Here is a 27,968-nt window from a genome sequence, read left to right as displayed (position 1 = left end):
TTCTCCGCCGGGCAGTCGCTGGCCAGCCAGCCTTCGGCCGCCACGTTGCAGCGGAAGCACTGCACGCGGTCGCCGGCGCCCGTGTAGAACCAGCCAGCGCGCGCCAGGCTGCGCTCACTCACGGCAGGCGACGGGAATTGAGCAAAGGTGGAGATGCGGAACAGCTCTGAGAAGAAAAAAGGGATTATTACTGTTGGTTGCTGCGCGCTGGCAGACATTTTGACAACAGCACTAGGAATTTTTGATATTTTGGTAAATAAACAGTCAACTAAAAATATTGCCTGCTATTGCCAATGATAAGGATTAATCATATTTTCATATTGTATAAACCAGATATAAGTTAAAATATTGAAATAATGTTCTACGTACCTGATGAGTTATCATACTGCAGGTCAGGCGGGGCGCCGTTGCGACACAGAGCCATCAAAAACGTGTTGTTTTTTAGTTCAACGGGAGTCTCCATGTTTTTTTGAGTGAGGGGGAAGAAGACGCCCCTTGATAAGGGGAGATGTTTGAGAGGCCTCACTTTCACAAGCGCGCCCACGCACACAAAAATACGTCCACAGTGAAAAGGAAACTTAAGGGACAAAGTCATTCGCAAAATAAAACCACTTGCAAAAAAAATTATTAAGCAGTGGGGGAAATGCCAAATCCAACAGGAGCCACAAAAAATATATAAAAAAACTGTACAACATAAATTAAGTTTTTTTTTTTTTTGGAAAATACTATGCATTTCTTTGCATTATAAATATTAGATCTTACCAATTACCTTGGCAAATGTTTTTTTTTCCTTTCCAACCCCAAATAACTCATTGACTGCCATTGGTGGTAATAGACACCCAATCCATTTTGACCTAGAAAGACTGGAAGCAACTGAATGATGGCTGCCAGCCTTCCCAGTCAAAAAAGATTGGAGCTCTATCTCCATCAAAGGCAGTCAAAGAGTGATGGCACTTTGATTCATTTCAAAGGGAAACAAATATTTGTGACATAAGTGATTTTTAATGACAACCGTGCTCATGGGATAAAAGACAAAAGACATAAACGCATGCATACATACATACACACATCTCAAACCCCTCCCCTCCCTAAGGGCATCTCCTTTGTGGGGGTCTAGCCCTCCATCATTTAAAAAATAACAAAGAGTTAGAAAAAGGGACAATCAATGATGAAAGAAAAGGATGAAAGGCTGGTCCTTTTGTCTCAACAGCACCTAAAAAAACGGAGACATTAAAAAAAATTAGTGTATCTCCAAAATATGTATTCTGATATACGTGTATATTCTTTTAAAAGGATCGGGCCAAAGTTTCACATCAATTATTTTTGAAGAACATTGCCTCTACAATGGATTTGGAGAAAGATCAATTCCTCTTTCATTAAATTGAAAACCGAAGGAAAATGACAACTTGTGATCATATACACTAGAAACGGACATTTAACAAGATCAAATAAACACAATTTGAAAATCATATCCACATTCAATGCAATTATCCTCGTATAACAACATTGTGCTTATTTGATCGGGGATAAACAATATTTTGAGGAAAATTTAAAGAACACCTATTTCCTGGTAAGGTGATGACTAAAAATATGTACACAAACAACTCACATTGGTCCAAAAGCGACGATTTGCAAATTGCTTGCGAACGATCCCGGCATCTATTTACAACGCCTTTCAAGCGACATACTATGCATATTTTGGATGATGTTTTTAATGAGGAAGCGAAAAGCTCACCCCAAAAGAATTTAGTGACTCAGATAGTGGTGGAAAGTCCCTCGTAGATCGATAGCAGCCAGCTAGATAGCATTACCAGCTACTTCCGTCTCGTTCTTCTTCTTCTTTGTATTACGGCAGATTCGACACTAATATGGCGTATGACTGCCCTCGTGTGGGCAATGTCCGTTTTTCCTCCTCTTCCAGTGTAAAAACCTTAAAATAAAACTTTTAAAAACGTTTAATGACCACCAGTTTCACTTTCAGGTTAAGAAAAAAAAATCAAGGATTTTTTGAACTTTTAGCACACAGGGGATCAAAATATAGTCAGGTATCTGGCTATAAGTTTCTGATTTTTATTTGTGTTTAAACACATCACATTTTATTAAAACAATTGTTATATTAAAATATCAATATATTTTTACGCTCTACTTCCTTGTATTTATGGAAACAAATACTGTGGATAAAATAAATTGTTATTGAAAACATGCATTTAAACAAAAGATACAAAACTGTAAGAGGTAAACACTTATGTTACATACACACATTATATATATAAATCGTATAGTGTCATGCATCTTCCCAAAATAATGATTTAGTGTTGCACTGAGCACTTTGCGTGAACTCATTTTCATAAAAAAAACAAGCCCAACATCTTTAATGAGTATGTTGCGACTTTAAGCGGCCATAAAAATTCTTCATTTGCCGTATCCTGGCAAAATTTAAAAAAAAAAACTGTACTGCACTTTTAAGACAAACAACACATAAAAAAAATATTCCCAATATAAAGCTCAATCATAATATTAGAGAAGACATTACATAGTACACTCAGTGCATTTGTTTCCTTGCCTTTCCTTAATATTGAGCCCCAAGTATTGGGAACGAAGCCCAGTTTGAGAAACCACAACCAATAAATTTGATGTCAAATGACTTCACTTGACTAAAGCTTGAACACCTTTCCTTCATTGTATTTCTAGTTTGTTTGTTTTCTATGTAGCGTCCTTCCTTCTTTCCGTCACATGTTGCCAAATGACGACTTTCACGTCCATGCAAAAATGTTCTTGAACAGACCAAAATTGGCGTCTCTATAGCCAGGTGAGCAGGCTGTCCCTGTCCATGTGCGAGCCAGACAGGACTGTCTCCATGTCCATCAGGAGGTCCGAACTCAGACCTTCCGGGATACAAGGCATCAACTCCTCACCCTCGCTCATCGCTGGCAGGGAGTCCTGCAAAGTGGACGACTCGCCACACTCGCCTGTAGACCAAATGTTGTTCATTCCTATTGTCAAACACAAGTGCATAAGCCGCCAGCCTTACCGGTGTCCATGTGTTCTAAAGACGCCAGCGCCAGTTCGGATGAGCGCGGCAGGCTGCTGACGCTCAGGCCGCTGTCGGTGCTCTCGTTGCGGGAGTGCACGCTGCTGCGTCACAAACAAAGGTCAGGTGATGATCAAACACCGCCTCGATAAAGACACTCACCCATTAAGAGTGGGTTCATGGGTGGGAGCTCGGATCCGGACATCCACGGGTGGGGCAAGTGTGTTTCTCTCACGATCCAGAGCAGCAACCATCTGGTTTCTACCTCCACCGATTGTATCCTAAGAGGAAAATTCATACCAAATATTCTTCATTTTATGACTTCTCTCTCAATTTGAACCATAAGGCTTAAACAACAAATCAGATAATGGTTAGATTTTTCCACGCTGATGAGTTCCATGCTTGCTTATCGCTATTTTACACATGTTTCATTTATTTTTCATAGACTAAAGTATTTGGTGACGTTCCTACTTTGGGTGAGGTCAGATTAGTACGTGATGAAACAGATTGAGGAGAGTAGATACTAGCAACAATTTACTATGACAAAGATGGAATGATAGCACCTAAACATGTGGCTCTTAAGGCACATGCGGCCAAGTAATGAACTGAGATATCTTGATTACATTTTTTTTTAGTCACTGGTTTTTGCTGAGCAAAGTTTGTTATAGTAAAGTAACTAGATTTTTTAAATTTTATATATGTGGATGTGTATTATTTTTCTGCCATTCACCTGCGTGTTGAGTTGCATGTGCTGCTTGAGTCTCTGTCTCTCTTTCTCTTTGCGCTGCTGCATGACTAAACTCAACAGGCCTGGAAGACAAAAGACAATAACATTGTGATAGTATATAAAAAAAAAAAAAAAAAAGATCAATAAAATGTTGAGTAAATTTCCTAGAGATCAAGTCCATTTCTGTGCGAGCTTTCTGTTTCAAATAAAATGCAATCCCTTTAAATGTATAATTTCTGTTAAAAAAATCTAGTTTTGTCCCAGTTAAAATAGATGTGACGCATCGAATAAGTTGAAATGATCCCGCCTGTGGTTTGAGGATGCAAACTGGACACCTTAATGAACATTTGCATTTTTGAGAGAATTATTGGTGTAAAAATACCTGCATCTGGATTACCCCTGGGAGGCGTGGAGGGAGCCGGATTACTAAGGGAGTGAGCGTGGGCGGGGGACGGACCGGAGTGTGGCGGGGGGACCGATTGGAGCTGTGTCAGACGGGGGTCGTGCCAGGTGGTAGTCTTGTCCAAATGGCTGCATGCCAGCACACACACACACAAACACACCCACACAACAAGTTAGAAGGGTGACTCAAAAAGGAGCAAGACTGGGTTGACCAGTACAACTTGCATGACAATTCCAGCGTAACGACATTACTTTGCTACGAGTAGTAGTCTTTCACCAGGTTTCAACATAAGATTAAAATGTTCAAGTTCAAACAGGGCAGAGTACTCAATAAAAGCTGATAATGTATTTTTTTTCTCCAAAATCTGGATTTTGGATCCCACTCATCAAATTTTTGAAAGCCTAAACTCCTGCGGCATATTGATATGATGAAATTGATCATATATTCTTCTTAAAACCCACAGCATAAGAACAGAATGTGGAATATTTCTTAATGAAATGTAGCTCTTACTTGAGGAAATATCGTTGCCCAGCGGGCGTCTTGGCCATCTCCCAGCCGTGTGGAAGCGGCACGTCATCTGGTATGACGGGCGTGGCAGATGTGGCTGCCACCACAGCGGCGGCCACCACCGCGTCGGGCAGCGAGGCCGGTGAGGAGTGGGCCCGCACGTGGTGAGGAGTAAGAGATGCGCAAATCCCACCGTCTGAACTGGCCTGATAAGGAATACAAATGCCTGTACTGTTAATAGATGTTCAATCATTACACTGTCGAAGGCATTGTGATTAGATCCATATTTAACCAAATGTAACACCATTTCAAGTTGTGTGTTTACATGCGTGTGTATGTTTACGCCCACTCGCCCATCCACCCCAATAGAAAATATCTTTGCCATGTCTCAGTAGAAAATGTTCTTTTTTTGTCTTTTTTGTTTTATGCACATATTTCATACAAAATTGACACACTCTTATCATTTTAAAGAGTTTCAGGGGTAGTAATAGGGACCTTGGAAAAAATTAGCACTTTTATATATAAAAAATGTCTAAGTTATGCCGAGTTACAAACTGCCTTCTGGAAGGAATTAGTCTTGTAATTAGAGGCATCGCTGTATATGATTTCAATTAGTAGTGGGGAATCTGCCGTCGGGATACAAAATAAAACTAGTATCTGAAAGAAGAGCTGCATTTGTATTTGACTGTATGTATTTGCTAAATATATGTACTATAATCTATTTTTATGCCTTTAATTTGTGCAATTCGCATTGGTGTTTTTATGTTGGCACAATTTCTATTATTTTGTCATTTTTTGTTAAAATAATACTATATGAAAAAAGAGCTATGTTTGTATTGACAATGTATGCATTTGCTAAATATACATAATAAAATCTAGTCTTATGTCTGTACTTTGTGCATGTGTTTGAGTGTGAGTTGGATAAAAGAGGACAGACCGGCCACCCAGGACCACCTCTGACCACATGACGTATATATGACATATTGTCAGGATTCTGCAAAAGTTTCACACCAACCTGTCTGGAGTGCGAGCGGGGGTCCGGAGGCTTGAAAAAGGAATCAGGCAGCTTCCGCATCCTCATGGGCAGTGATGTGGGCTGCTGGGGGGCCTTGTTGGGGTTCATCACCGCACTGAAAAGGGCTTCCAACTCACTCTGGGAGTCGCCGCGGACATGCACCACTTGCTGGCCAACAGGGGGCGCACTGCCCCCACCACGGTGCGCGTCCATGTGGGGCAAACGGGGGTGTCACGCGCTTGACAAATAACACCAAATCTGTAAGAAAGGGGGAAAATACTAGTTCCCAGGACACAAAAACACGTAAAAGTCTTGACGGGAGGGGGGTCGCGAGACAATGTGTGACGTGGTGACGCGATCGGATTGTTTACACTACTCTCTCATTTTCCCCTCGTCTCTAAACAAGCCATTCATCGGAACTTTATTATTAAAAGAAAGTCTTAAGAAACACGCGAGAAAGTTTGCGTGGGCGTGGGGGGGGATTCAAAAGTTTTTTTTTTCTGAGCACAACGTGCCTCCCACATACCTTAACGCAGACAGTCGTTCTCCCCCAACTCTTCTTCAAATCCCCTTAAAGTGGAATAAAAGCCATAAAAAACGGAATCCCGTCGCTCCACGAAGAAGAAATCCACGCGCGGGTGAAGTGGAACAAAGTGCGTTTAAAAAAAAAAAAAAAATCACGACGAGAAGTCCAAACTTTGGTTTGCGTGCGCGTGCGCTCACATCCACGTTCTTGCGATAGTGCGCATGGGCGGGGTTGCTGCCTTTAAAGCCGCCGTTGCGCTAAATTTGCACATTTCGGATCAAAACAGATCATTTCGGCACAATAGGGTGGAAAAAAAACATCCAAGTTTCACGTTAAGAGGACACTTGGGGGATATTTACGCTTATCGCAAAAGTTCATTGGAAGCACTGAAACATGTTCAAAAGTTAACAAACGTGCTTCCTAATCTTCATTTTAACTACCTCAGTCAGTTTCCAATCGTGGATTTTCTTTTTGACACGTATATATTGCACTATAAGAAAGTATACTTATAGTATATCCCCTTTCTTTGTGGGAAGTTGTTGTCGCCCCTAGTGGTAAACACGTGAACTGCACATAACAACTCAGATTCACCCACATAATTAATAGATACACAAAGATTTTTAAAAATCAACACATTGTATTTGATCTGGCCCAGATGTCAACTGATTTTATGCCATTGACAGTGATATACGTCAAGTCTCTTTGAATAAATAGTTGAATATGTTGAAGAATCACATTTTAATTGTCATTGACAGTGCGAGAATAAAGTTTAAATCAAAACTGATTGGATTGGGCAATCAATTGCAGCTAGATTTAAATTAAACAAAAAAAGTAATTATAATTACTGTTATTCCTATTCATGAATTTATTTTCCATTACGCTTATCTTCACAAATGTCTCTGGAGGCATTATACCTATATTCAGTGTAATGCATTAATGCATGAGGAAAACTTATTCTATGGATATTTATTTCAGGGACATTTATTTTTTGTTTGCAACAGCAAATTATTTTAAAATATAGTATGCTTAAAAAACAAAACTCACTCAATTCATTGGTTCCTTGCCTAGTAGGCCTCCCAGTTCAGACATCTGTCGTCAATGGCACTGAATGAGTGAAGACCAAAAAAAAGTGAAAAATTAACATGATGAATGAACTTAACATAAGACGCATGTGGTGGTGTACCCCCCAGTGTTGTAGGAAGGGGAGGCCCCCCAGGCGCCGTGGCCCTCGTCAACTGCTTTGCACATTCCACAGCGTTCCCCATCTTTCATTCAGTTGTTTTCTTTTCCAAGGAGGTGAGTGTCTCCATCTGGACTCCGGAATGTTCTCCCGCTTCCCGTTTTAATGGCCCAGTTAAGGGGAGAAATCACTCTGACCCTCCAGGAGGCGTTTTTCCGTCACAGTGAGGAAACGTGATGGGTTTTTTGGGACGCTGGCATAAGAGAGAGAGAGAGAATTAGTTGTGTCAAAACGCGGCTGCCGTATTTCCCGGACACATCTGGTTTCCATGAGCAGGAATGGTGTCTCGCTGCCGAGGAAAGTTCACATTGGCAAAAATGCTCTGCGGCCCCTTATTCAAAGTGGAATGCCATCAATGGAACACAGTATAACCTGCAATGCTCCTTTGCTCAATTGCTTTTTCCCCTATGCCCAATAGAAAAATATAATATATTTCCATCAGTAGAAATGACAAAATTGACTGATGTATCCCTCCATTGGTATTGATAGATAACTGTATTTAACATTGTTGGATATGGCAGTAATTGGAATATTTCTTCATCAAGTTGTAGCTACTGTAAAAGAATGGTAAATATTTGGGGGTTTCTCGCAAGCCATACATTTTCACCAAAAGTAAATAATAATAATAATAATAATAGTTGTGTTTGCCTTCAAATCTTGTGCATATTACAATCAGACAGAAATTGTAGTACTACATAAATTCTGCCGTCCGTGCTCTTCATTTCTCCAAGTAACCATAAATGCTATGGAATTCCGGAATTTTGTTTACAATAGTTTATCCCCATCCTTAACCTAAGACATCCTAACCATAAAAGCAAATTGCTGCTGAATAAAGGATAAAAACCACTCATTCCACTTGAGCCATACGCCATCTGCTGGCTCCTGTACTCTTGTGACAGCATCATTTTTTAAGAAAGCTGATGGCAACATTACATATATGATCATTTTGCGGGTACAATTTCAATAGTTATAGATATGTGTGAGTCTTTATATTATAAAAATAATTCTCTTATTGAATTGCTCCATTAAAAAAATCATAAAAGTTAGACTCAACAACAAATTATTTCACATTAAGTACTGTTACACTCTAGCATTAATGTCAGTAGAGTTAAATAAATTAGCAAGTTATTCCATTGGACTCTCCAGGTGTTTGCCCACACATAAACAATGTCCACACTTGAATTTAACAGCGGCTCCATTTAGAAGTGGTATACGATACTAACACTAACTACCATTTATCCATACGTGCCACTTTTCATTCCCGACTCGAGCACTCCTCGAATAAAACTCAATGCCCTAAAAAGCCTAAAGCGTACAATCTTTACCAATCAGGGCCTTAAAAGGCAACCGGGTGCCAGAATCTATGAATCAGAAGCTCTATCAGATATCCTCATGTTGATGCCATGAGGTATTTCTTATATACTCAGTGATGGTGTATTGTTCGAAAAAAAAGGGATGACACCCTCTGTTACGTGGAAAAAAACACTTAATATGCATAATTGGGTGTATGTGCAAAGTGGGAAGCCATTTTCCCACAGTGGACTAAGATCTGTGCAGGGTGGAAGGACACAGGAAGTAAAGTCTGCTGGGAATTTGGACTCGTAGGAATCTCATCTGCTGTTCATCAGCCAACTGGACGTGCATACACGCACAAGAACACACATGAATAGATATACAAACTAGGGAGGGGTTTAAAATAGTCGCATAATGTTTGAACAAAAAAAGAACTTTTATAATAGGGGAATTTTTGTATCCATCATTTCGACTATTGGCTGAGAATAGGGGAGAAAAAATGTAAACAATAGAAGATAATAAATAGCATGCAAAATTCGTGTGTGGATATTTGTTTCGTCAAAATTAAACTGAATTAATTCATTATGGTGGATGAGTGGTTAGAATGTCTGCCTCATAGTTATAAGATGGAGGGTTGAATTCTACTGACCTTTTTGTGTGGAGTTTGGATGTTTTTCCTGTGCCAGCGTGGGTTTTCTACGGGTATGGTCACATCTTGTACACTGGAAAAATTATAAGCATTAGATGTATGGTGAAATACTGGAAGCTTTGGTTGGCGGAATATTAGTTTTAAATACTCAGAATTAGTAAAAATACATGTAAGTAATGGTACATTTTAGGGTGGAATTTTACAGTTAAAAAATAAAAGATAGTTAAGTATTTAGTATACTTTTTGCATTTTTTAACCATCTCACCATGTTTTTTACTGTATTAAATCTGCTCTCCATAAACTTACTCCATGTCATACTACATCATAGTATTCATAACATTAGGTGACTTCAAAATAAGCCATATTGCATTATATTCCATTAAATTAGATTGTTAGACCTTGTTCATTTCTGTCTTACAATTTATGGTGACCTAATGGCTGCCATTCTCCATCATTCATTGGTCCGCAAGCCTTCTAGTTCAAATGAATTAAATGTCTTTTGGTACAAACTCATTTGAATTCTTAGAAAGTTCATTTTAGCTGACTCTTACTTTCTATTTTCTATTTTTGTGGTTTGTAAAGATCATAAGGACAATCCACATAAAAGTACACCAGGACCTTAAAGGATGCATTCTTTCTCAAGGAGTACAAAAGAGAGGAGGGAGGGATAAAAGGATGAAGAGTGGGAGGGCAAACAAAACCCAAAAAAAAAAGTCCTACTATATACTCTCACCGATGTGATTCACTTAGTCGGTCTGATCTTTTTCCGAGATGAACCACACGCAGGAGGAGGCGGCAATTACGACCACTCCGAGCCCGGACAGCCGACGGGCAAGAAGTCAGGACAACCTGCTGGCGTACGACAGTTTCCTCGAGGATAACCGATGGATTGGGTGAGTTACTATTTAAAAGTCTTTGGAATGAACTTCAGTCGCTTGTCTGTTTACATCCAAAGCTGCCAATAGATAAGTCCTGTTTGTAACAATGTGGCAGCCACGGGCAAATACTGGCTCGTCTCAGCGGAGTCAAGCGTCGGCAGGCCCTGCGGGGTCCGCTTCTCATGTTCACCGAAGCATCGGCGGGCCCATCCGAGGCGGAACAGCGCTTCCTGGAAGCCGCGGAATACGGCAACATCCCCGAGGTGCGGCGTATGCTTCTGCAGGTCCCCCATCTGAATGTCAATACTGTCAACTACATGGGCCAAAACGCCCTGCAACTGGCCGTGGCCAATGAGCACTTAGAGGTGACGGAACTACTACTGGGGAGGCCAGACCTGGCGCGGGTGGGAGATGCCCTCCTATTGGCCATTAGTAAGAAAAGTACACAAACGTGTGTGTGTGGCATTTGAAATGATCAAATGAAATGATGTGGAGCATTTTGAAGGTAAAGGTTACATCCGTATCACTGAGGCCTTGCTGGCGCACCCTTCGTTCCGAGATGCCCATCGTCTGACAGCCAGCCCAGCTCAAGTGGACATGTTAGATGACTTCTATGCCTACGATGAGGATGGGACCAGGTGGGATATGGACCAGACAAAAATCCATTTTTTCTGGATTGTTCTTATGTTCTGAAAAGTGATGTGTAGCCTCAGTCCAGTGAAAAATGGCTCTAAACACACTGCAGGTTCTCCCACGATGTGACACCAGTCATCCTGGCAGCGCACTGCCAAGAATACGAGATCGTCCACACTCTTTTAAGTAAGGGGGCGCGTATTGACCCACCCCATGACTACTTCTGCAGCTGCAACTCGTGCAACTACCAGCAGCAGTATGACTCCTTCAGCCACTCGCGCTCCCGGATCAACGCTTACCGTGGATTGGCGAGTCCGGCTTACCTCTCCCTATCCAGTGAGGATCCAGTGCTCGCTGCTTTAGAGCTTAGTCATGAGCTCGCCATGCTGGCCAACATCGAGAAGGAGTTTAAGGTGCTTTTCATGTGAAATTACATTTGAGTCATCTGTTTTGCCTGTTATTGGGAGAATTGTGTGAGAACAAATACACTGGTTAATACAATGTTTCAATTTACACATTTTTAGGTTGCAAAACACATGGATATGTTATTTATTTTTCCAAAATACACAAAAGAAGTATAGCATATATGACATAGCATAACATATATATTATATATCTTCACTTTCTACTGCCATAATCACTCATTTCAATTTGATTTTTGTCTGGCATAGAACGACTATTGCCGCTTGTCCAGCCAGTGTAAGGACTTTGTGGTGGGCCTCTTAGACCTGTGTCGTAGCACCGAAGAAGTGGAGGCCATACTGAATGGGGAAACCAATTGTGAAGACAGCTACGATCCGCCCGGCCGCCCTTCCCTCACACGCCTCAAGTTAGCCATCAAATATGAATTGAAAAAGGTTAGACTAAAACAAAGCCCATCTGATTTGCTCCAATTCTCATAATCATTTTTCTTCTCAGTTTGTAGCCCATCCCAACTGCCAACAACAACTACTGAGTATCTGGTATGAGAACCTACCAGGACTGAGACAACAAACTACCGCAATCAAACTCTTGGTCGTTTTGGCGGTTTCCATGGGGCTGCCTGGGTTGTCTTTGGCCTACTGGATTGCACCGTGCAGTCGGGTAAGTTCCACAAATCATGTCAAAACTCCACTTGTATGCATTTCTTTTGGATTTTTGTCTTTACGCACCAGGTGGGTCGGGTGATGCGCAGCCCTTTCATGAAATTTGTGGCCCAGGCCTCATCTTTCACCATCTTCCTGGGCCTGCTTATCCTTAATGCTGCAGACCGTTTCGCAGGGACGGCGGTCTTGCCCAACATGACCCACCACCATGTGCAGGGACCGTCCCGACTGACCACAGATCCCATGTTGCTCTACCGGATGACCACAACGCCCTTTACCTGGATGGAGATTCTCATTGTCTCATGGGTCATGGGTAAGATGATGAACCCACATGACCCTAAAGCATACCTTGCAACCTTGGCCATCTGCTCCTCTTATTAATGATTGCAATTCCCCATGAAGATAAACTGTAAAACTGCATTCACATAGGGTGAACTTAAAAGTCTAAAATCTGCCCCAAAGTTGACATAGAGCCCAATTAGTCAGTGCGCCTATTGTATGCACCAAATCTATCATATTTTGTTTTGCGGCTGCAGGAATGATCTGGACCGAAGTGAAGGAAATCTGGAGTCTAGGGCCTGGGGAGTATCTGGTAGAACCATGGAACTTTCTGGATTTTGGGATGCTGGCCATCTTCCTGGCGTCATTCAGTTGTCGCTTCTCTGCTCTTCGACAAGCCCGTTTTGCTCAGGCTTACGTTTACACGCATTACACGTGCCTGAAAAATGTCACATTGCCTCCCGAGATACTCTACTTCACGTTGGGTGACCGCGGTCTCACGTCTTTTCTGGTCAGCCAACGAATGATACTTCTGTTATTGCAACACGGCATTCTATTCTGTTTTTGTCAGCGAGGATCCACTGGTTGCCGTCAGACCCGCAGCTGGTCTCCGAAGGTCTGTACGCGGTAGCGGTGGTACTGAGCTTCTCTCGGATCGCATACATCCTCCCGGCCAATGAGAGCTTCGGGCCCCTTCAGATCTCCCTCGGCAGGACGGTGAAGGATATTTTCAAATTCATGGTTATCTTCCTTCTGGTTTTTCTGGCCTTCATGATTGGAATGTTCAACCTGTACTCCTATTACTTGGGAGTCAAGCAGAACGACGCTTTCACCACGTAAGACATTTGCATTTCTCCCATGCCTCTGACAACCGTAATCATAAAAATTGTCATTGTTGATGCAAAAGCCTGGAGGAGAGCTTCAAGACTCTCTTCTGGGCCATATTTGGCTTGTCCGAGGTCCGCTCCGTGGTCATAAACAACGGGCATAAGTTCATCGAAAACATCGGCTACGTGCTGTACGGCATTTACAACGTCACCATGGTCATCGTGCTACTCAACATGCTCATTGCCATGATCAACAGCTCATTCCAGGAGATTGAGGTAGGACAATCATACACCCGAATCATGGGAGTGCATCACTTATATTACTAATATTTATACTGGGGAGAAATCATACGAAGGGGGAAAATGAGGACAAAAGAAGACATTCTTGTGGTAAATCATAGCTGTTATGGCATTTGAGATAAACCGTTGCAAAAATAATGTCAGCTGGAAGTTTGGATTCTGTTTGATGGCTTGAGTTGACATTGCTATGTATGAATATTTGGCCACCAACCTGTCATTTTAGGACGATGCTGATGTAGAGTGGAAGTTTGCGCGAGCCAAACTCTGGTTCTCTTACTTTGAGGAAGGGAGAACACTACCAGTGCCTTTCAATCTGGTTCCAAGTCCCAAATCATTGCTGGGCCTTTGCAAAGGCATCAAGTCTTTGGCTCTGCAGTACAAGAGAGGGCAGAATGAGAAAAAACATGAGACTCGACTTGATAAGGTGATTGTTTTCTGCTCAACAAGTTTATTTTTTCTACTAAATAATCTGGATGTTTTTTTTCTTCTTCAGATGGGAGAAGGCAAATTTTCAGCATTCAGTGGATCGACAAATCCATCCAGATATCAGGTAGCAACATCATAAACTCTTTTTTTTTATTGGAAGATTTTTAAAAGAGTTCTATTTCATAATGTTTTAGAAGATAATGAAGCGTCTCATCAAACGTTACATCATAAAAGCTCGAGCCAACCGGGAAAGTGACGAGATCACGGAAGGTGAGTTCATGTGTAACAGATGCTAAAAAACATTTCAATATTTTCCAATTTAGTATGCTTATTTTTAAATTTTGCTTAGGTGAGTTGAAGGAAATTAAGCAGGACATATCCAGCCTCCGCTATGAGCTTTTAGAAGAAAAGTCACAGAACACAGAGACACTGGATGAGCTGATGAGGAGACTTGGGGACATTGCCACAACCACCTAAACATACTTTATCATTTATAATAACTTCTTTTCTCATTTTAAGTGTACCAATATTTCTATAAGTTGCTGTGAAGCATTCAAATGGACCTCATGAATCAGAATGCAAAGATCCAGTCAAAACTCCAATAGTTTACTGTGAATTTTTTTTACATACCTGCTTGATAAACCAACACAAAAAGCAGTGCAAACGTCCTAATTTTACATTTTGGAATAAAGGTTTCAAACATATATTTTTTTAAAATGACTTGTAACTTTTAGCTGAGCTGATCCAATAAACTAAATTAGAACAATAACAATAATAAATCATTAGTTTTATGTACTCACTGTAAAATACTGCCGCTTTGTGGACACTTTTCCAATTTCGCTTGGTGTTTTCTGGAAAGGCAAATTTTGCATAAATGGTAGTTCACTGGAAGTCAGAATTGTTGAAACCGAAATACCTGCAAATAACCGAGACATGTCCTCCTCTTGGCACAGGCTTTTCCATCGTCTTCTTGTTGTTTTTCGGTATTTTCCATCTTTACCACGAATATAGACACTTCTACACATTCTGACATTGTAAAAAGTTTGGACTGCAACAGTGGCTCACATTGAATAAGTTCCACAAACATTTAATGAATACATATTAAGGGCCGAGTGTGGTTTGCATGCGCGTCTCACAATTCAGAGACCTAAGGTTCAACCCCAGTGGGTTCCGATTTCCCTGTGTGGAGTTTGCATGTTCACTCTGGGCTTGTGTGGCTTTTCTCCAGGTATTCCAGTTACAGAAAATGAAGGGATAAAACCAGAAATATTCAATTGGGCCAAAAAAAAAACATGCTGAATCTAAATGAAATGAAATTCAGATTCACAAGGATCGAGTAAAACTTTTCCCAAGACCATTAAAAAATGTGAAAATACAGAAATTGCTCAGGAATGATCGTCCTCTATTAGGACATGAAGACAGACAACACAAGAGTTTGTTATCACATATCCCACCTGTGTGAACACTAAGTTGATTTGACCATGGACAACCACTTAAATGAACTTCGAAAAAATACATTAAATGGATAAGAATCAGTTTAGACGCACTGTTCAGTGATTTCATCGACACAGTATATACGCTTTATGGATTTCTTTAAGTGAAACAGTGGAGTGATTACAACACGTACGTTCAGGTGTATGTGATGTAGTTCTCAGGTATAAGGCCCGTCCTGCCCTGGTAGGTCGCTTGGAGCCAGCCTGGTTCCACTGATGGGTGAACTGAAAAGACAAAATAAAAGGACCCCCAAATAAAAATGACATGATGATTGTAACACAATTTTTCTTACCGTTGGAAAAGAGTGCCCCTTGCGGAAAACTAAGCTCGTGGCTGTGCTCGGCCTCGCAGGAATACAGAGCTTTCGCGTCCCTGTCAATTGAAGAATAATTGTTTTCATTTATCTGCAAGTGTAATACTGCCTTTAGTATTAATCTCCAAACCTTCCAGTAGTAGAAATGTCCAAAGCCGAGGAGAACACAGAGCTTTCCCGTTGTTGTTTCTGAGCTTGGACTGATAACCTGAAGCACATAGGGAAAAATACAATAATTTTTAATTCATTCATTCGCCGCGAACCAGAGGGACCGCAGTTGAAATCTAGATCTCCAGGAGCATCGGCAAATTACTTTTTAGTACTCCTTGTTACTGATGAAGACGTTTTTCGGTAATGATACCAATACTAGTATGAACAAATCTAGCTAAGATACCTACACTATTCCAGGCCTTTGGTAGCCATTGGTTGACAGCGCATGTGAGGAGGTCAGGTTGTCAGCGTCTCTTCTTAAATGGGATATCTTCCGCGTCCGCGTGGCCTCTCGCGGTTCCAGCGAGACTAAACTCTGCACGGAACCGTGGCAGCTTCTGTAGTCTGGAATAGTAAGAGTTAAAAGGGTGTTTTTGTATTTTTCCAGATGGTGAACCACAACTTGCAGCATTGACAGTGAGGTAGCTAATTCATGGGTTGTGATAGGCTAACTAATATTGTCCATTTACATTTACTAGTGTAAGAAAATGATGTGAGGTACCTTCTGAGATGTGCAGGGAGGTGAGGGAGGACGAGGTGGAACGTGGATATGGGAACAAGGACGAGGAGGAAGACGAGGATGAGGAGGCCGTCTGGTATGCCGCCACCCGGTTTTGCGGTGGAGGTGACGAAGGCATCTTTGTGTCGTTGGTGCTTTTCAAGGAGGCAACAGATGGCACTCTGGGGACAGAACGTGTCTCCCTGGTTGGCGATCCCGGGGTGGATAGCTGCACGGTGGATGAGGAGGAATGAGAATTGGACTCCTTGGCGGAGGAGAGGGAAACGGTGGAGTCGGTCAGCTCGGTTGCCGACGGCAGAGACGCCGTGGACGACGCAACGGCTTGAGTCTCCTTGTCCATCATCCATTTTCTTTCGCCACCGTTGGAGGGACTTGAAGGAGGAGGCTGGACTTGAGGGGACTGACAGGAGGAGATTGGCTCTGCGGGGGGCGAGGCCGGAGGTGACGTCTGTGAGGCGACGTTTTTCTCCGAGGAGTGTGAAGAAAGGGATTCTTGGCTGCCTGTAGGGGTAGTGCACGGGCTACTGCTACTGAAGGTGTCACCTAAAGACATTAAAAACATGTATTTATAGTAGACTGATGACTTTCATTCATTGTCCGAAACACTAATCCTAGCAATATTGGCCAAGATTTACGTGAAGCACTCACTGTCATTGTCTGCCAGGCAGAGAGTAGGTGGATAGAGGCGGGCTTTTCTTTTCCCCGACGACAAACAGATGGCTTTGCTTCGTCGGGGTGTCGCCCGAGAAGAGGGTGCCGGAGGTAAGGGTAGCGTGAGGTCAGGGGTTTCGCCAAATATCTGATAGCCAAAAAATGTAAGATGTTAGTTAGTGTGTGTGTTTCCTAACAGTGAGTATTTTCAAACCTTGTCATGGTTCTCAATGATGATCTCCACAACGATATTTTGGAATTTGATGTTCATCATGGCGGCCACTGTCTCCTCCTGCGATCGCATTAACGTGGGACCGAAAATCATTCCCAAATTGGACACCGTCATCAGGTTCTGGGCGCAATGGGATGAAACCCTGTGCAGAAAAAAAAAAAAAAAAAAACTATTAATAATCTTTCCAGTCAAAATGGATTTGGACGTTATTGATATTATTGCTTAATATTTATAGGGCTAGACCTCCAATTTATTTTTCAATGTCATTCCTCTCAGTTTAAATTCTTGGCAATCATAAGCATTTCCATTCATTCATTCTCTGTCCTCATCTGTCATCCTTGTAAGGATTGCGGGGGTTGCCGGAGTTTACCCCAACTGACTACGGCCGATTGCCAAGTTTCCTTATGAGGAAAAAAACCCATCTCAGATAGATTATTGTATTTTTTTTTTTAAATCCTCAAATTACTTGATAACACTGATTCATCACAAAAGCCTAAATGGTGATACGTATTCCAGTATACAAACCTGAGAAGATGATTGGTCAGGATGTCCAGCATAATCCGGTTCTTCTCAGGGAGCTTGTGGACCAGCGCATGGATTGCTTTTAAGCGGTACTGGTCGTCATACTCTGTGGAAAAAACAGTATTTTATATAATTGAGATCTTTGTCATACACTTTTTAATAAGTGTTGCACTGACAGCAATATGGCGCAAAAATGACACCATGCTATTGACGTGATCTTACTTGCAGCTTTGATGAATTCTTTGTGTAGTCTGTAGGTGAGCACCGGTTCTGCCAAGCATCTGTATACATAATTGAGACATTTTATATATTTTAACAGAGGAGCTGCAGTCAGCGCTAAATGGCTCTTGGTCCAAATGGATTGTAAATGTAGTGCTGTCAATGGCAGCTAATGTATATGCATCTCCACCCAATGCAAATGTGACCTGAAATAATTCTTCAGTCCGCTGGTAATAGTCTTGTTGTCCCAAGTGTCTGCGTCCAGTCGTACGTCAGAAGCAGAAGTAGATGCTGCGGGGAAGCAGACGTCATTTTAGGATGATTCAACGTCTATTAGTAATAAAGTGGGGAATAAAGTCAAAGTCCATTCTTACAAAAGACGCTGGTCATCAACCGTTGAACTTTAGAGTTGACTCCTCCGGTTCGGTACAAACCGAGAGTGCCGAGGCCTATGTGCAATTTGTATAAAAATCTAAACTTAGGGTATGGTATACATTTGGATTATCATTCTGTACCTCTAGTTTCTACCATCTCGATGCATCTCCGCACAAAGCTGAAACCCACTTCATTGAGGAATGCTGTAAACCAATAATAGAAAAACAACTTGTGATATGAAAATCACATGAATTCCCTGAATTAAGAAATGTTGCTTCTCTTACTTTCTTCCTTCTTGCTGAGCAGTGATGGGAGAGTGTAGATCTGAGGAGCGACAAAAGTGTCAACAGAAAAATGCAAGAGGGGGAAAAAAAAATCAGATTAATGAAAAGATAACTCATACAGGCTCTTTCCCATCCATGGCTTCCATCCATAATCGCCTGTTAGCTTCAGAAAGTGCTTGCAGAGTGATGACGCCATGTCTGCGAAAAGGGGGGAAAAGGACTATTAAATCCACTACTATATCACAGATGTCAAACTGGCATAAGAAAATCATGATCTTTATATGATTTTGATTTTTATATGATCTAAAGTGCTTTGAATGACCTTGTGTTAAATCATGCCTTTACAAAAAATGTAAATTTTCTGCACAACCATCCTAATGATATGCTTTCTATTACCTCTCCACCACTTCAATGTCAAAACAAAAGCGCTTATCAATGGAGTCCGTCTTCCTTCGTACACAAGAGCGAAGGCGGAATGACTCTGGCGTCCCGTTTGGCACGCCATTCTGTTGAGGCGGGCAAAAAAACATTCAAGTTGTGTCACTCATATCTCAAGCCATGAATATGATATGACAACATTACCTGTCTGTTGGCTGGTCGGGCCTCCGTGTTGCTCATGCTGAACATCTTGGAGCTCTTCTCATAAGTGCAGTAGTATCTGGTCCATACACTTCCAAGCGGACCTGAAAGACCACAATAACAACACGCCCGAATTCGCACGAGGATCTCATTTGATCGGCAGTTTTCGAGTCAACTTACGTTTCTCCTGGATGTAAAGGTAGCCCTCCATGGTGAAGCGACCGGGAGCCTTGAAATCCTCCTCGGCCGATCGTATTCTCTTCATCAACCGCTCCACTTCAGCTCGTGTGCTTTCAAAGTTGTTCCTGGCCTGAAAGTGACAAAAAAAACATGGATCTTGAAGCAGGTATATATATTTTTGTGTCTCCCACAAGAAGTAAACAAACTTACATTCTGCAGATTGAACTGCAGCTGCTGTTTATAAGGTTCAAACTCACTGGCCAGTTCATAGCCTTCATGGTAGAAGGTCAGCAAGCCTTGTAGGAAAGCTAGTAACTGAAAGCACATAAAAAAAACAGATTGACAATCACACAGTGAGGATAAAGTCCACAGGCTGCTTTTTTGGGTCACTGTTTTTGTTTATATTCACAACAAAGAGCTCTCTCTGCCAGCCCGGCGGAATTACATCTCTGCACAGGAAGCGGCAGGGCCGAAACAGGAAAAGACCTTCACTGATACATATCATTAAAACATGTTTATCAACAGCCAAACAGAGTGTATGGTGCCTGCTTTTTTGGGGGGGAGAGGAGGAACTTTGGTGTGGTCCTCTCATGTTCAGAGGCAAAGTGACGAAGAGATATTTTGAAAGTTGTTACATGAGAAAAAGATAAAGGACATTACTGATTGACCCCATGAGGGAAAGTGCAGTTAAGAATCTTTTCATGATAGGTTCACACAGGCAAACTGTATAAACAAGTCATGCTTTGGATAGGATGGAAGTTACCCTTCCAGTCATTGAAACTTCATAGTATTTAAAACAACAGCTGTCTATAGGCTTGTGAAAAGTATTAAAACTGCAATGTTATATCTGGATTAAGGATGTCCTGATTCTGATGACATTATATTATTTTCCAACATGTTTTGACAATTCTGATTCTATTCTTTTTTTATGTCTTATTGGAGTTGATAATTGTAATATTGTGAAGAGAATAATTGGTGCATTTTTGTGTGATTACCGGCTCCACAAACTCAAACTTCTTCCTCTCCTGCACTTCTTGGATTTTGAAAACATACTGCAGTGACGCGTCATTGAAAACCTGGCGGTCTTTGCTCATCTGGGAGTCTGCCTGATGAGAAAACAACAACAACAACAAAATCACAATCAAACTTTGCATTTGAGGAAGTCAGGGCTTTATTTTTCTTACCTCATTTAACTGTGATTCCTTTTTTTTGGAGGACAGGCTAAGATGTTTGTCCAAGACAGAGTAGTAGCGTTCCGTCTCTTTGTCAAACTGCTTTTTTCCCTCCTGAGTGATACATTTAGATGTGTGTTTAATTCAAGTGTATGTAGGCGTTTGTACAAGTATTTTAAATCTAATTACTGGTTTGGTAATGGTAACACCACCATAGATTACTTGTTACACAAAAATGCAGATTTGGTACTGGCATCAAAACTTGTCAAAATGACGAGACTTAGATGTTTGACTCCATTTGCAAGTCGCACCATTCTGTTACATTCTACAACCCCCAAACACACACTTTTACAGCACACAACACTGTTTTTTATATCTCTGCTTTTTAGGTACGCTCATTATGTTTAACTGTCTACAATTAAGGGTAACAAAGAAAACAAACTCTATTTTTCCCGTTTTAGTAGTTGCCAGAAAGGCACAGTAAAGCTATTTTGAGTGGCATCTAAAGAAGAAACTGGCACATTGTGGTCAAAGTCTCGGTCATACACTAGTGGCGGTTTAGAAAGTGTATCTCAATTTGGCTATTTAAACTGCGCATTTTTTTTTGGTTCTATATGTATGGGCCCGAGAGGATGTCATATTCAGTGATTGCAGATAATCAGCAGTCAGAAAAGCAGATACTATAATGTAAATCAGAGGACATCATCTGAAACCAGAAACTGTCCACGTCGCTTCAAGTATGACGCGTCCCCCCCCCCCCCCCCCCCCCCCCCCCCCCTGCGTCCGTTCCCATGACCTCCGTCCTGTCACGTCTTTGGTTTATCTGAACAGGTCACACATTCAAAACTAGTGCTGGGCCTCTGTGGAACATCACCATCTTGGAAATAACGCATCACAAATGAACAATTGGCAAAGATTTAAAATGTTTTCTATGAGTTAAATACCTGCCAGACCCTTACACAGTCATGCCTTCTATATAACTTGTAGACTCTATCTAATTTCCATATAATGGTGTTAGATATCGAGTCCAATTGAAGTGGGAGGGATGGCAGCAAATGAACGTTTGGACATGTAGAGATTGAGATGAAGGATGGGATGACATCATATAGTTGTATATTGTAGTCAATGGCAGAAAAGTAATTGGTTCGCGCTGGCTTTCGACCCTAAAATGGCTCAAGTTTTCAAAGTAATGAATTAACATTTGTACCTTCACTGCGCCAATCTGTTCCTTGCGAAACCTTTCCAGCGGCGAGATTAATACATCGTCAGCATTTTGGATCTGCGTGACAAAAAAAACAAAAATGTTGCAATGGAGATGAAGTAACATGTCGCGGTCATTGGCGACACGCCTCATTCCCGCAAAACAGATTCAACAAACGATTACGGTTAGGCTATAAAAAGAACAATGGGAGAAAACGTGGATCTGGAGGCCAATCATCACATTTATTGGACAATGGCTGCCAATTCCAAGTAAAAATAGATTGGACGTCTTTCTATTTGGGGAAACACTAAATATGTTTTTATTATACTATTTTTCAAAATACACAAAATGCTCAATATAAATTATTTAAATTTTAACAACTTTTCTTTGTATTTTTTATTAAATACTCATAACTCTTTCTCTAGTCTTCCATATTTTATTGAGTACACAAATTCTTTTGATCTTATTTGATCAAAAAAGGAAAACATTAATTTCATGCACATTATATAGCCTTATGGACCAGGTAAAAATTCATATTTCTTTGCTAAAACTTTTTTTTATATATGAAAAACATTCTTTTGAACAAAATATCTGAAAAATCTTGAGCAATGTTTTGCATTTCAAGCAATCTAATTGGTTCCATCAACCAATCACTATAGAGTCCCATCCATATACACTGCCTGTTTGTGGGTAAACAAAGATAACAACACTTTGGACTCATTTGCCGCCATCATAAAAATCCGCAATTATCGCCTGAGCGACATGTGCTTCCAGACAAAAGCGTCTGTCAACAAGAATTCTCGTGCTCTCCGGTCACACGCTGCGAATTTACTTTTACGTCTTAATAGTATCCTCTGTGTGAAAAGAACACTTTCTTTGTGTTGCTGTAGTATTTTTTTACAACAGTCACCATGAAACTAAAGACCACGAGACCATTTGTGGTTAATTACTTGCTTAAAGCTAACTCTGACACTGCTGGAGTTCAAATTTTTAACTTATTCCCTAACCATTGACGGTAATAGATGTCCAATCCATTTTGACTGACAATAAGTATTAATATTATTTTAATATTTGTCTTCCAAATCAATTGCCTGAATTTGTAGTTAAAAATACACAAGCAGGTATCAATAGTTTGGTTATGAACCCACGACAGTCCAACTGAGAGTCAGATATACTAACCACGAGACCATTACGCTGCCCACAACTGACATTAGTGGTGGAAAGTGGAGTAGAAAAAGTTAGTGACAAGCACACACACACACACACAGGAGTCTTTTATGGACTTTCCCAGGCCGCAACGAGGGGCTCGGCTCTCACTGGGGAATAGTCGGGAATAGGTTCCACATGGTTCCTCAAGCAGTAGACCATGCACACTTTCACAAAGGCACGTGTGCACACAAAGGGGGGGCCTGTAAAGAAAGGTAGCGCACTAAAACACCCCCTCCCCTAGACAAGATGTTGATGAAGTGTGTCTGAGTCAGACTTGTGCATGCGTGGGGGACTCTGGAACGAGCCATCGTAGTTCCAGACAAAAACTTTCCAACGGGAAGTTCATGTCCTGACACAACAGGTGAAGGAAAATGAACCAAGTGAGTCGTGCACTCACCAGACGCTTTCTTTCCTCTTCCATAGTGCTCAGAAGCTGTGAGAACTCCTTCAGGGACTGAGCTGCAACCATAGTGCAAGTATTGGTCAGTCATGGCGTTGCTATGGAGATGACGCGACCTTAATGTTTGTTCTGAGCCACTGCTGTGCTTCAGAATGCTATGACAAAGTGGCTCTCCACATTTTAACATAATGACGTTGTTAGTGCTTAGTTTGTTCAGTTCAAATGGATGGGATGTTTAAGACTGGCAATTGTAGTTAATGGGTTGAGTGAGTATATTGTAAGGGTTGAAAAAAAATCAATGATTGTATGCAATGGTTAATTTGATAAATGCATTCAGGGCATGAGCTCACACCCACCAATGTTAATCTCGTCGTCGGTCTCGGCGTCTCCGATGCATTCAAACTGGAAATCTTGCAGCGATTGAGAGAAACGCTGTACAGCCTGAGAAAGACCTGAAAAAGACACAAAAGGTGGCATCGTTAACGGAATTAGTAAACATACAATGAGTTGTAATAGTAATAGTAAGAGTAGGCATAAGAAAATATGGTGTACTTTGTCGCAAACATGTCAAAATCAGCTCAAAGTGCCAAGTAATAATAGAAAAAGTAGTTAAATTCATTTGAGGTGGTGTCAGGAAAATAGATTTGCAGACCATTTAGGTGATTTAAAGGGAACGCAAGTGGCCCGCCTACCACACTTTGAGAAACTTGGAATTCGAGAAAGCATCAAAATAAGTTTTGTATGAAACAGTTTTCCAAGACTTTCTCAGGTTGTAAAAAGTCAAGCATGTCTATTTATGCCTCGAAGGCAACCGCTTGAACTTTGAACTCAATCCACTTCTGATCCAAATCTACAGTTGATCGCGACTAAAACTTACTTCTGAGGGCCGATATGAGCATGCTTCCATCCTTGATGAGGTCTTTGATAAACCTATTGGTTCTTTCCAGCTCGATCTCATGACACTGGAGCCTATCTCGAAACTCCGGGCTGTCAACAAACGAGTCGCTGAACTCCAGCGTCGGCAGACCCATCCCAGCTTCTAAATGAATGGCGATCAAGTGAGCTACAAACTACTCCGAGGGTCCACGAATGTGTTCGAGCGATGATTTTGCTCCGATGAGCTTTTTCTCATGCCTTTCTCCGCTTCTTGCGTCTCTTCCCCCCTCGCCAAGTTGGCCACTTCCTGGCACTCTCAACGGCGTTGGAAAAGTTGGAAGTCGGTCTTATTTACTGGTGATCGGGAAAGAAAAGCTCCAAATAAACTTCAGCGTGGATAGATCTCGCTGCTTCAAAACCGGCTGTGCGTGGGGGACAGGAATAGGATGTAACTTTGGTCGCAAATAAATCAAAGAAGACACGTCTGGCAAAGAATGTGACGCTGCTTGCGAATGGGGCTCTTGTGAAAGGCTGCTCGGTTACTATGGGGACGAGAGACTCCTACTGGCGCCTCTTGAAATAATATCAACTCCACTCCCAGTTCAAACTACACTACTAACAACTACAACGTTACTCAGTCCTAACTAACTTGTCTACTGTACTTTTGCTTAGATTTGCTCTACTTGTACAAGTAGCAGTAATAGTGGTGATAAAAGTCATAACAGAAGTAGAAAAAGTACTATTTGTTATATCAAAATAATTGAATTGAATACTATTGTCATTACAGAAGTATATAGTAATGAAATGTAAAGCTTCATCACAAAGTGCAAAAATAACAGCAAATAAACTGACTAATAAATAATAACCATACATAATGTATGAATAATGAATAAGTAGTCAAAAACATAAAAAGTGGGGAAGTGCACAAATAACAACAACAAACAAAAAGAATCACATGAATAATCAATAAATAAGGCATAAATAAGTAGTCAACATAATCAACAAGTAGTAGTTTGCATGTTCTTGGGCATGCATGGGTTTTCTCCGGGTACTATTTTCAGCTGGGATAGTCTCCAGCATCCCCCACTACCCTTGTAAGGCGATTCAGTTAAGGAATGAATAAAATTATTTCTGGGGCAGCCCATCGGCCTCACAGTTATGGGATTTGAGAAGGGAGAAAACTTTTTCACGTCTATATCCATCCCACTAATGCAAAAGAAAATATTTGTTAAAGCTAATCAGCTGTTTTCCGGAGATCTATTACAGGTCCAAACAAATCTTGTGGTAAAAAAATAAACTAAGTCGGGACCAATGCCAACTGCTTGGAGGAAGAGACGCATTATTAGCGGATGAAAAAGGCTCCAAGGAAACCACAAAATGCATTCCTAGTTTGTGTCTATGTTGAATTTAAAACCACACTACGGCTATGGCTGCAATGAGGAAGCTGATTTATTGTCTCACTCACTCTACCTGCTATGCCATGACAACAGCAGTAAACAGTAAGTCTACAAATAGCAAAGTGTAGGCTTTGATTTACAGCTTAGTAGCCCAACTTAGAGGATCCGACGATACAATATGGATCAATCTGACCGAATTTTCATCGAAAACCGGCAGCATTCAAAGCATCACCTCAACTTTTTTCTGCGAAATCGACCATACAGAGGGGAATTTCCCACAGTTGCAGGTCTTGTACTGTAGTATCTTTCAAAACTTACAGATTCTTTGTCAATCGTGCGACACTATTTGCCTAGTGGTTTTACAAAGAGAGTTACAGGGACATTATTTGTCAGGTATCAAGCCTGGAAATATGTTTTTTATTTGTTTGGAATCAATTGTTCAGTTGCTTGTCCTCTATACAACAATAGTCAGACAGCTAGAAAATTTTTGTGTCTGCAGGGTTTCTTCTCTACCCAGATACCCCTACCAAAATGGAGACGACATCACGGGACGCCTTCCGCTTCAAGGCAGTCATGCCACGAGACAGCGGGAAATGTCCTGATTCCATACTAGGTGTCCAGAACTTGCATCAGGAGACACACTCTTCCCATCCAGTTTGTTTAAGAAGTGGAAAAAGTGCAGATCTTAATGAGGTCCAACCAGAGGACTTCTGTGGACCAAAGATGCTGTCTCAATACCAGCAAGACTTCCCTCCACCATCCTCCTGGCGCAGAAGAAGGACCCCCGCACTGCCTCAGCCAGACAACATCGCCATCAACCCAGCATTCAGGTGAGTAACGATGTATAAATACTAAGGAGGCACTTGAACGCCAACTTCTCATTGGACTTCTTGGTGCAGGATTGACTTCGAGACTGTCCACAGAAAGATGTATCCAAACTGGCCTAACCCTGAAATGCCCATGCAGTTCAACCACTGAGAAGAGTTCTCTAAAAAAACAGGCTTTATTTGACATTTCCAACTGCACAAAAAACAACATTTTATATGAGTTTGGTACAGTTTTTGATCAGCAACTGTTGAACATTACTTTCCAAAGTAAAAATTGTGCAAATATCTTTTGATTAACTGATTGATGGCAATAGACATCAAATCCATTATGATGAATATTTACTGACAGATGAATTCATGTTTATCACTTTCAATGGCATAACCACTCAATGCCAGTCCTCCCAGTCAAAATGAAATGAGTTTCTTGATGATGAGGATGAAAGAAATACATGAATATTTTCAGTTGCAATGATGACATTGAGTGCATTTGGAAGTGGAAAAGTTGGGAATTTTGATCATCCAACCAAACGACAAATCATTAAATAACAATACTAATAAAAAGCAATGCAAGTCCAGTCTTCAACAAATGTCACCTCCTGTCTCTGTGCCTACTATTCCTTTCTTGGTAGCGGCTGTTCTCCCGTCCCCTGAAAGACCTTTCGTCCCGGCTTGGGCCCCGTTTATCCCGATCACTGCGGTACTCTCGGTCTCTCTCGCTGGGCCGCTCCCACTCCCTACGCCCCCCAGTCGGCCACTCCTGGAGGGACGGTCCGGCCCCGAGGTTGATGGGCTTTCGGAAAGGTCTGTCCCTGCCGCCGAAGCGCAATTGTCCGGACTCTTTCTTGCCTCCCAGACCGCCACCGAGACGCCTGGGGATCCAGCCTTTGAGGGTTCGCTCATGCTCGAAATCGACAAACAATTCCTGCTGATCCACCACTAATTTGTTGGCATCCCGGCGGGCTCGCACCACCGACCGCTCCTCCTTGTACTCTATGAAGGCGTAACGCTTAGAGAAGCCCGTGACCACATCGCGAACAAGGCGAATACGTTTAATATCGCCGAATTTGGAGAAGACCTGATGAAGTTTCTCCTCGGTGGTCAGCGGGTTGAGACGGCTCACGAAAAGGGTGAGGAGCGGGTCCCCCACGACACTTTTGTTGGGCTTGTAGTGGGCGCACATCGCCCTCCATACAGCCCGATCGTGGGGCTCCACGTCGGTGCCGTCGATGCTCCCTGCTTTGAGGGGGTTATAAACTTTGGCGATGGGGTTCCAGTCCGCCATTTCGGTTTGATTCGAATGCTTTCGCCTCGTTAAATAACACAATATGATCCAATGTGTAAATCATCCACGTTACCTTAAGTAGTTGGTGTCACTCTGTTGTGCGTCCTCAAAAACAATCCGACTGGGAACATTCCACTTAAAAAAGCGTTCCGTAAATATCATATATATAGTTAAAAGTAGATTTAGAATGAGTCCTGTGAGCTAAT

General features: G+C 41.6%; 6 protein-coding genes across 13 annotated transcripts in view; 2 read left to right on the top strand and 4 right to left on the bottom strand.

The window, feature by feature from the left end:
* The window catches only part of birc2 (baculoviral IAP repeat containing 2), a 10,357-nt gene extending 8,495 nt beyond the window's left edge, over positions 1-1,862 (bottom strand). The window contains exons 1-3 of one of the 2 annotated variants that reach the window (XM_077741170.1): positions 1,736-1,862; positions 370-1,213; positions 1-166 (exon numbers count right to left, since the gene is read on the bottom strand). The exon at positions 1-166 is cut by the window's left edge and continues 115 nt beyond it. In XM_077741170.1, coding sequence (XP_077597296.1) covers positions 1-166; positions 370-733 — 530 coding nt within the window. In that variant the 5' untranslated portion in view covers positions 734-1,213; positions 1,736-1,862. Of the gene's footprint in view, positions 167-369; positions 1,214-1,609 lie in introns of both variants that reach the window. The other variant, XM_077741169.1, reaches the window with a different exon arrangement.
* A 186-nt stretch (positions 1,863-2,048) lies between these two features.
* Positions 2,049-11,287, bottom strand: LOC144212956 (transcriptional coactivator YAP1-like). 5 transcript variants are annotated; one of them, XM_077741172.1, is made up of 11 exons: positions 10,125-11,287; positions 9,392-9,464; positions 7,393-7,642; positions 7,254-7,313; positions 5,684-5,941; positions 4,672-4,874; positions 4,141-4,289; positions 3,762-3,841; positions 3,194-3,312; positions 3,032-3,135; positions 2,049-2,969 (listed from the first exon to the last, which is right to left on the bottom strand). In XM_077741172.1, exons 5-11 carry the CDS (start codon positions 5,894-5,896, stop codon positions 2,800-2,802), a joined length of 1,038 nt encoding a protein of 345 aa, XP_077597298.1. In that variant the 5' UTR covers positions 5,897-5,941; positions 7,254-7,313; positions 7,393-7,642; positions 9,392-9,464; positions 10,125-11,287; the 3' UTR covers positions 2,049-2,799. The 5 variants fall into 5 exon arrangements, with proteins under 5 accessions (XP_077597298.1, XP_077597299.1, XP_077597300.1 ...); XM_077741173.1 differs by having other exon boundaries at positions 11,226-11,246; XM_077741174.1 differs by having other exon boundaries at positions 7,254-7,642.
* trpc6a (transient receptor potential cation channel, subfamily C, member 6a) lies at positions 10,138-14,599 on the top strand. 2 transcript variants are annotated; one of them, XM_077741167.1, is made up of 14 exons: positions 10,138-10,284; positions 10,385-10,701; positions 10,775-10,907; positions 11,015-11,315; positions 11,574-11,759; positions 11,821-11,985; positions 12,057-12,300; positions 12,524-12,751; positions 12,838-13,102; positions 13,174-13,369; positions 13,617-13,817; positions 13,887-13,943; positions 14,014-14,089; positions 14,169-14,597. In XM_077741167.1, the coding sequence occupies exons 1-14, from the start codon at positions 10,163-10,165 to the stop codon at positions 14,294-14,296; spliced, it is 2,619 nt and encodes an 872-aa protein (XP_077597293.1). In that variant the 5' UTR covers positions 10,138-10,162; the 3' UTR covers positions 14,297-14,597. The 2 variants fall into 2 exon arrangements, with proteins under 2 accessions (XP_077597293.1, XP_077597292.1); XM_077741166.1 differs by having other exon boundaries at positions 13,617-13,943; positions 14,169-14,599.
* A 291-nt stretch (positions 14,600-14,890) lies between these two features.
* On the bottom strand, positions 14,891-27,884 carry arhgap42a (Rho GTPase activating protein 42a). Of its 2 annotated transcripts, none has more exons than XM_077741165.1 (24): positions 27,836-27,884; positions 23,737-23,832; positions 23,378-23,439; positions 21,778-21,849; positions 20,583-20,684; positions 20,394-20,504; positions 19,609-19,713; positions 19,399-19,528; positions 19,222-19,322; positions 19,036-19,145; positions 18,759-18,837; positions 18,640-18,679; positions 18,496-18,558; positions 18,355-18,429; positions 18,187-18,271; positions 17,984-18,042; positions 17,765-17,867; positions 17,222-17,381; positions 17,005-17,155; positions 16,339-16,899; positions 16,025-16,181; positions 15,757-15,834; positions 15,606-15,685; positions 14,891-15,537 (listed from the first exon to the last, which is right to left on the bottom strand). In XM_077741165.1, exons 3-24 carry the CDS (start codon positions 23,399-23,401, stop codon positions 15,449-15,451), a joined length of 2,535 nt encoding a protein of 844 aa, XP_077597291.1. In that variant the 5' UTR covers positions 23,402-23,439; positions 23,737-23,832; positions 27,836-27,884; the 3' UTR covers positions 14,891-15,448. The 2 variants fall into 2 exon arrangements, with proteins under 2 accessions (XP_077597291.1, XP_077597290.1); XM_077741164.1 differs by lacking the exon at positions 27,836-27,884 and adding an exon at positions 24,258-24,798.
* Positions 25,789-27,061, top strand: LOC144212960 (uncharacterized). The gene is made up of 3 exons (XM_077741178.1): positions 25,789-25,940; positions 26,153-26,483; positions 26,553-27,061. Exons 1-3 carry the CDS (start codon positions 25,832-25,834, stop codon positions 26,629-26,631), a joined length of 519 nt encoding a protein of 172 aa, XP_077597304.1. The 5' UTR covers positions 25,789-25,831; the 3' UTR covers positions 26,632-27,061.
* On the bottom strand, positions 26,638-27,872 carry snrnp35 (small nuclear ribonucleoprotein 35 (U11/U12)). Its single transcript, XM_077741176.1, has one exon. The coding sequence runs from the start codon at positions 27,760-27,762 to the stop codon at positions 27,070-27,072; it is 693 nt and encodes a 230-aa protein (XP_077597302.1). The 5' UTR covers positions 27,763-27,872; the 3' UTR covers positions 26,638-27,069.
* Positions 27,885-27,968: the final 84 nt, after the last annotated feature.

This window comes from Stigmatopora nigra, chromosome 19 (genome assembly GCF_051989575.1).
Source record: "Stigmatopora nigra isolate UIUO_SnigA chromosome 19, RoL_Snig_1.1, whole genome shotgun sequence".
NCBI classification, from domain to species: domain Eukaryota; kingdom Metazoa; phylum Chordata; class Actinopteri; order Syngnathiformes; family Syngnathidae; genus Stigmatopora; species Stigmatopora nigra.
The sequence above is the reverse complement of the archived record's forward strand: the minus strand, read 5'-3'. Positions and strand labels throughout refer to the sequence as shown.

Bases quoted from the DNA above. Each gene is read 5' to 3' on its own strand.
- LOC144212956 (XM_077741174.1), bottom strand. From the start codon at position 5,896: ATGGACGCGCACCGTGGTGGGGGCAGTGCGCCCCCTGTTGGCCAGCAA. The intron at 3,842-4,140 runs GTATTTTTACAC...TTTGTCTTCCAG, and splicing joins CAGGGGTAATCCAGATGCAG to GCCTGTTGAGTTTAGTCATG. The intron at 2,970-3,031 runs GTAAGGCTGGCG...TTTGGTCTACAG, and splicing joins TTTAGAACACATGGACACCG to GCGAGTGTGGCGAGTCGTCC.
- trpc6a (XM_077741166.1), top strand. From the start codon at position 10,163: ATGAACCACACGCAGGAGGAGGCGGCAATTACGACCACTCCGAGCCCG. The intron at 11,986-12,056 runs GTAAGTTCCACA...TTTACGCACCAG, and splicing joins GGATTGCACCGTGCAGTCGG to GTGGGTCGGGTGATGCGCAG. The intron at 13,103-13,173 runs GTAAGACATTTG...TTGATGCAAAAG, and splicing joins CAGAACGACGCTTTCACCAC to CCTGGAGGAGAGCTTCAAGA.
- arhgap42a (XM_077741164.1), bottom strand. From the start codon at position 24,411: ATGGGTCTGCCGACGCTGGAGTTCAGCGACTCGTTTGTTGACAGCCCG. The intron at 19,529-19,608 runs GTAAGTTTGTTT...TGTCACTTTCAG, and splicing joins TGCAGTTCAATCTGCAGAAT to GCCAGGAACAACTTTGAAAG. The intron at 17,868-17,983 runs GTAAGATCACGT...TTTTTTCCACAG, and splicing joins AGAATTCATCAAAGCTGCAA to AGTATGACGACCAGTACCGC.
- LOC144212960 (XM_077741178.1), top strand. From the start codon at position 25,832: ATGGATCAATCTGACCGAATTTTCATCGAAAACCGGCAGCATTCAAAG. The intron at 25,941-26,152 runs GTCTTGTACTGT...TTGTGTCTGCAG, and splicing joins GGAATTTCCCACAGTTGCAG to GGTTTCTTCTCTACCCAGAT. The intron at 26,484-26,552 runs GTGAGTAACGAT...TTCTTGGTGCAG, and splicing joins GCCATCAACCCAGCATTCAG to GATTGACTTCGAGACTGTCC.
- snrnp35 (XM_077741176.1), bottom strand. From the start codon at position 27,762: ATGGCGGACTGGAACCCCATCGCCAAAGTTTATAACCCCCTCAAAGCA.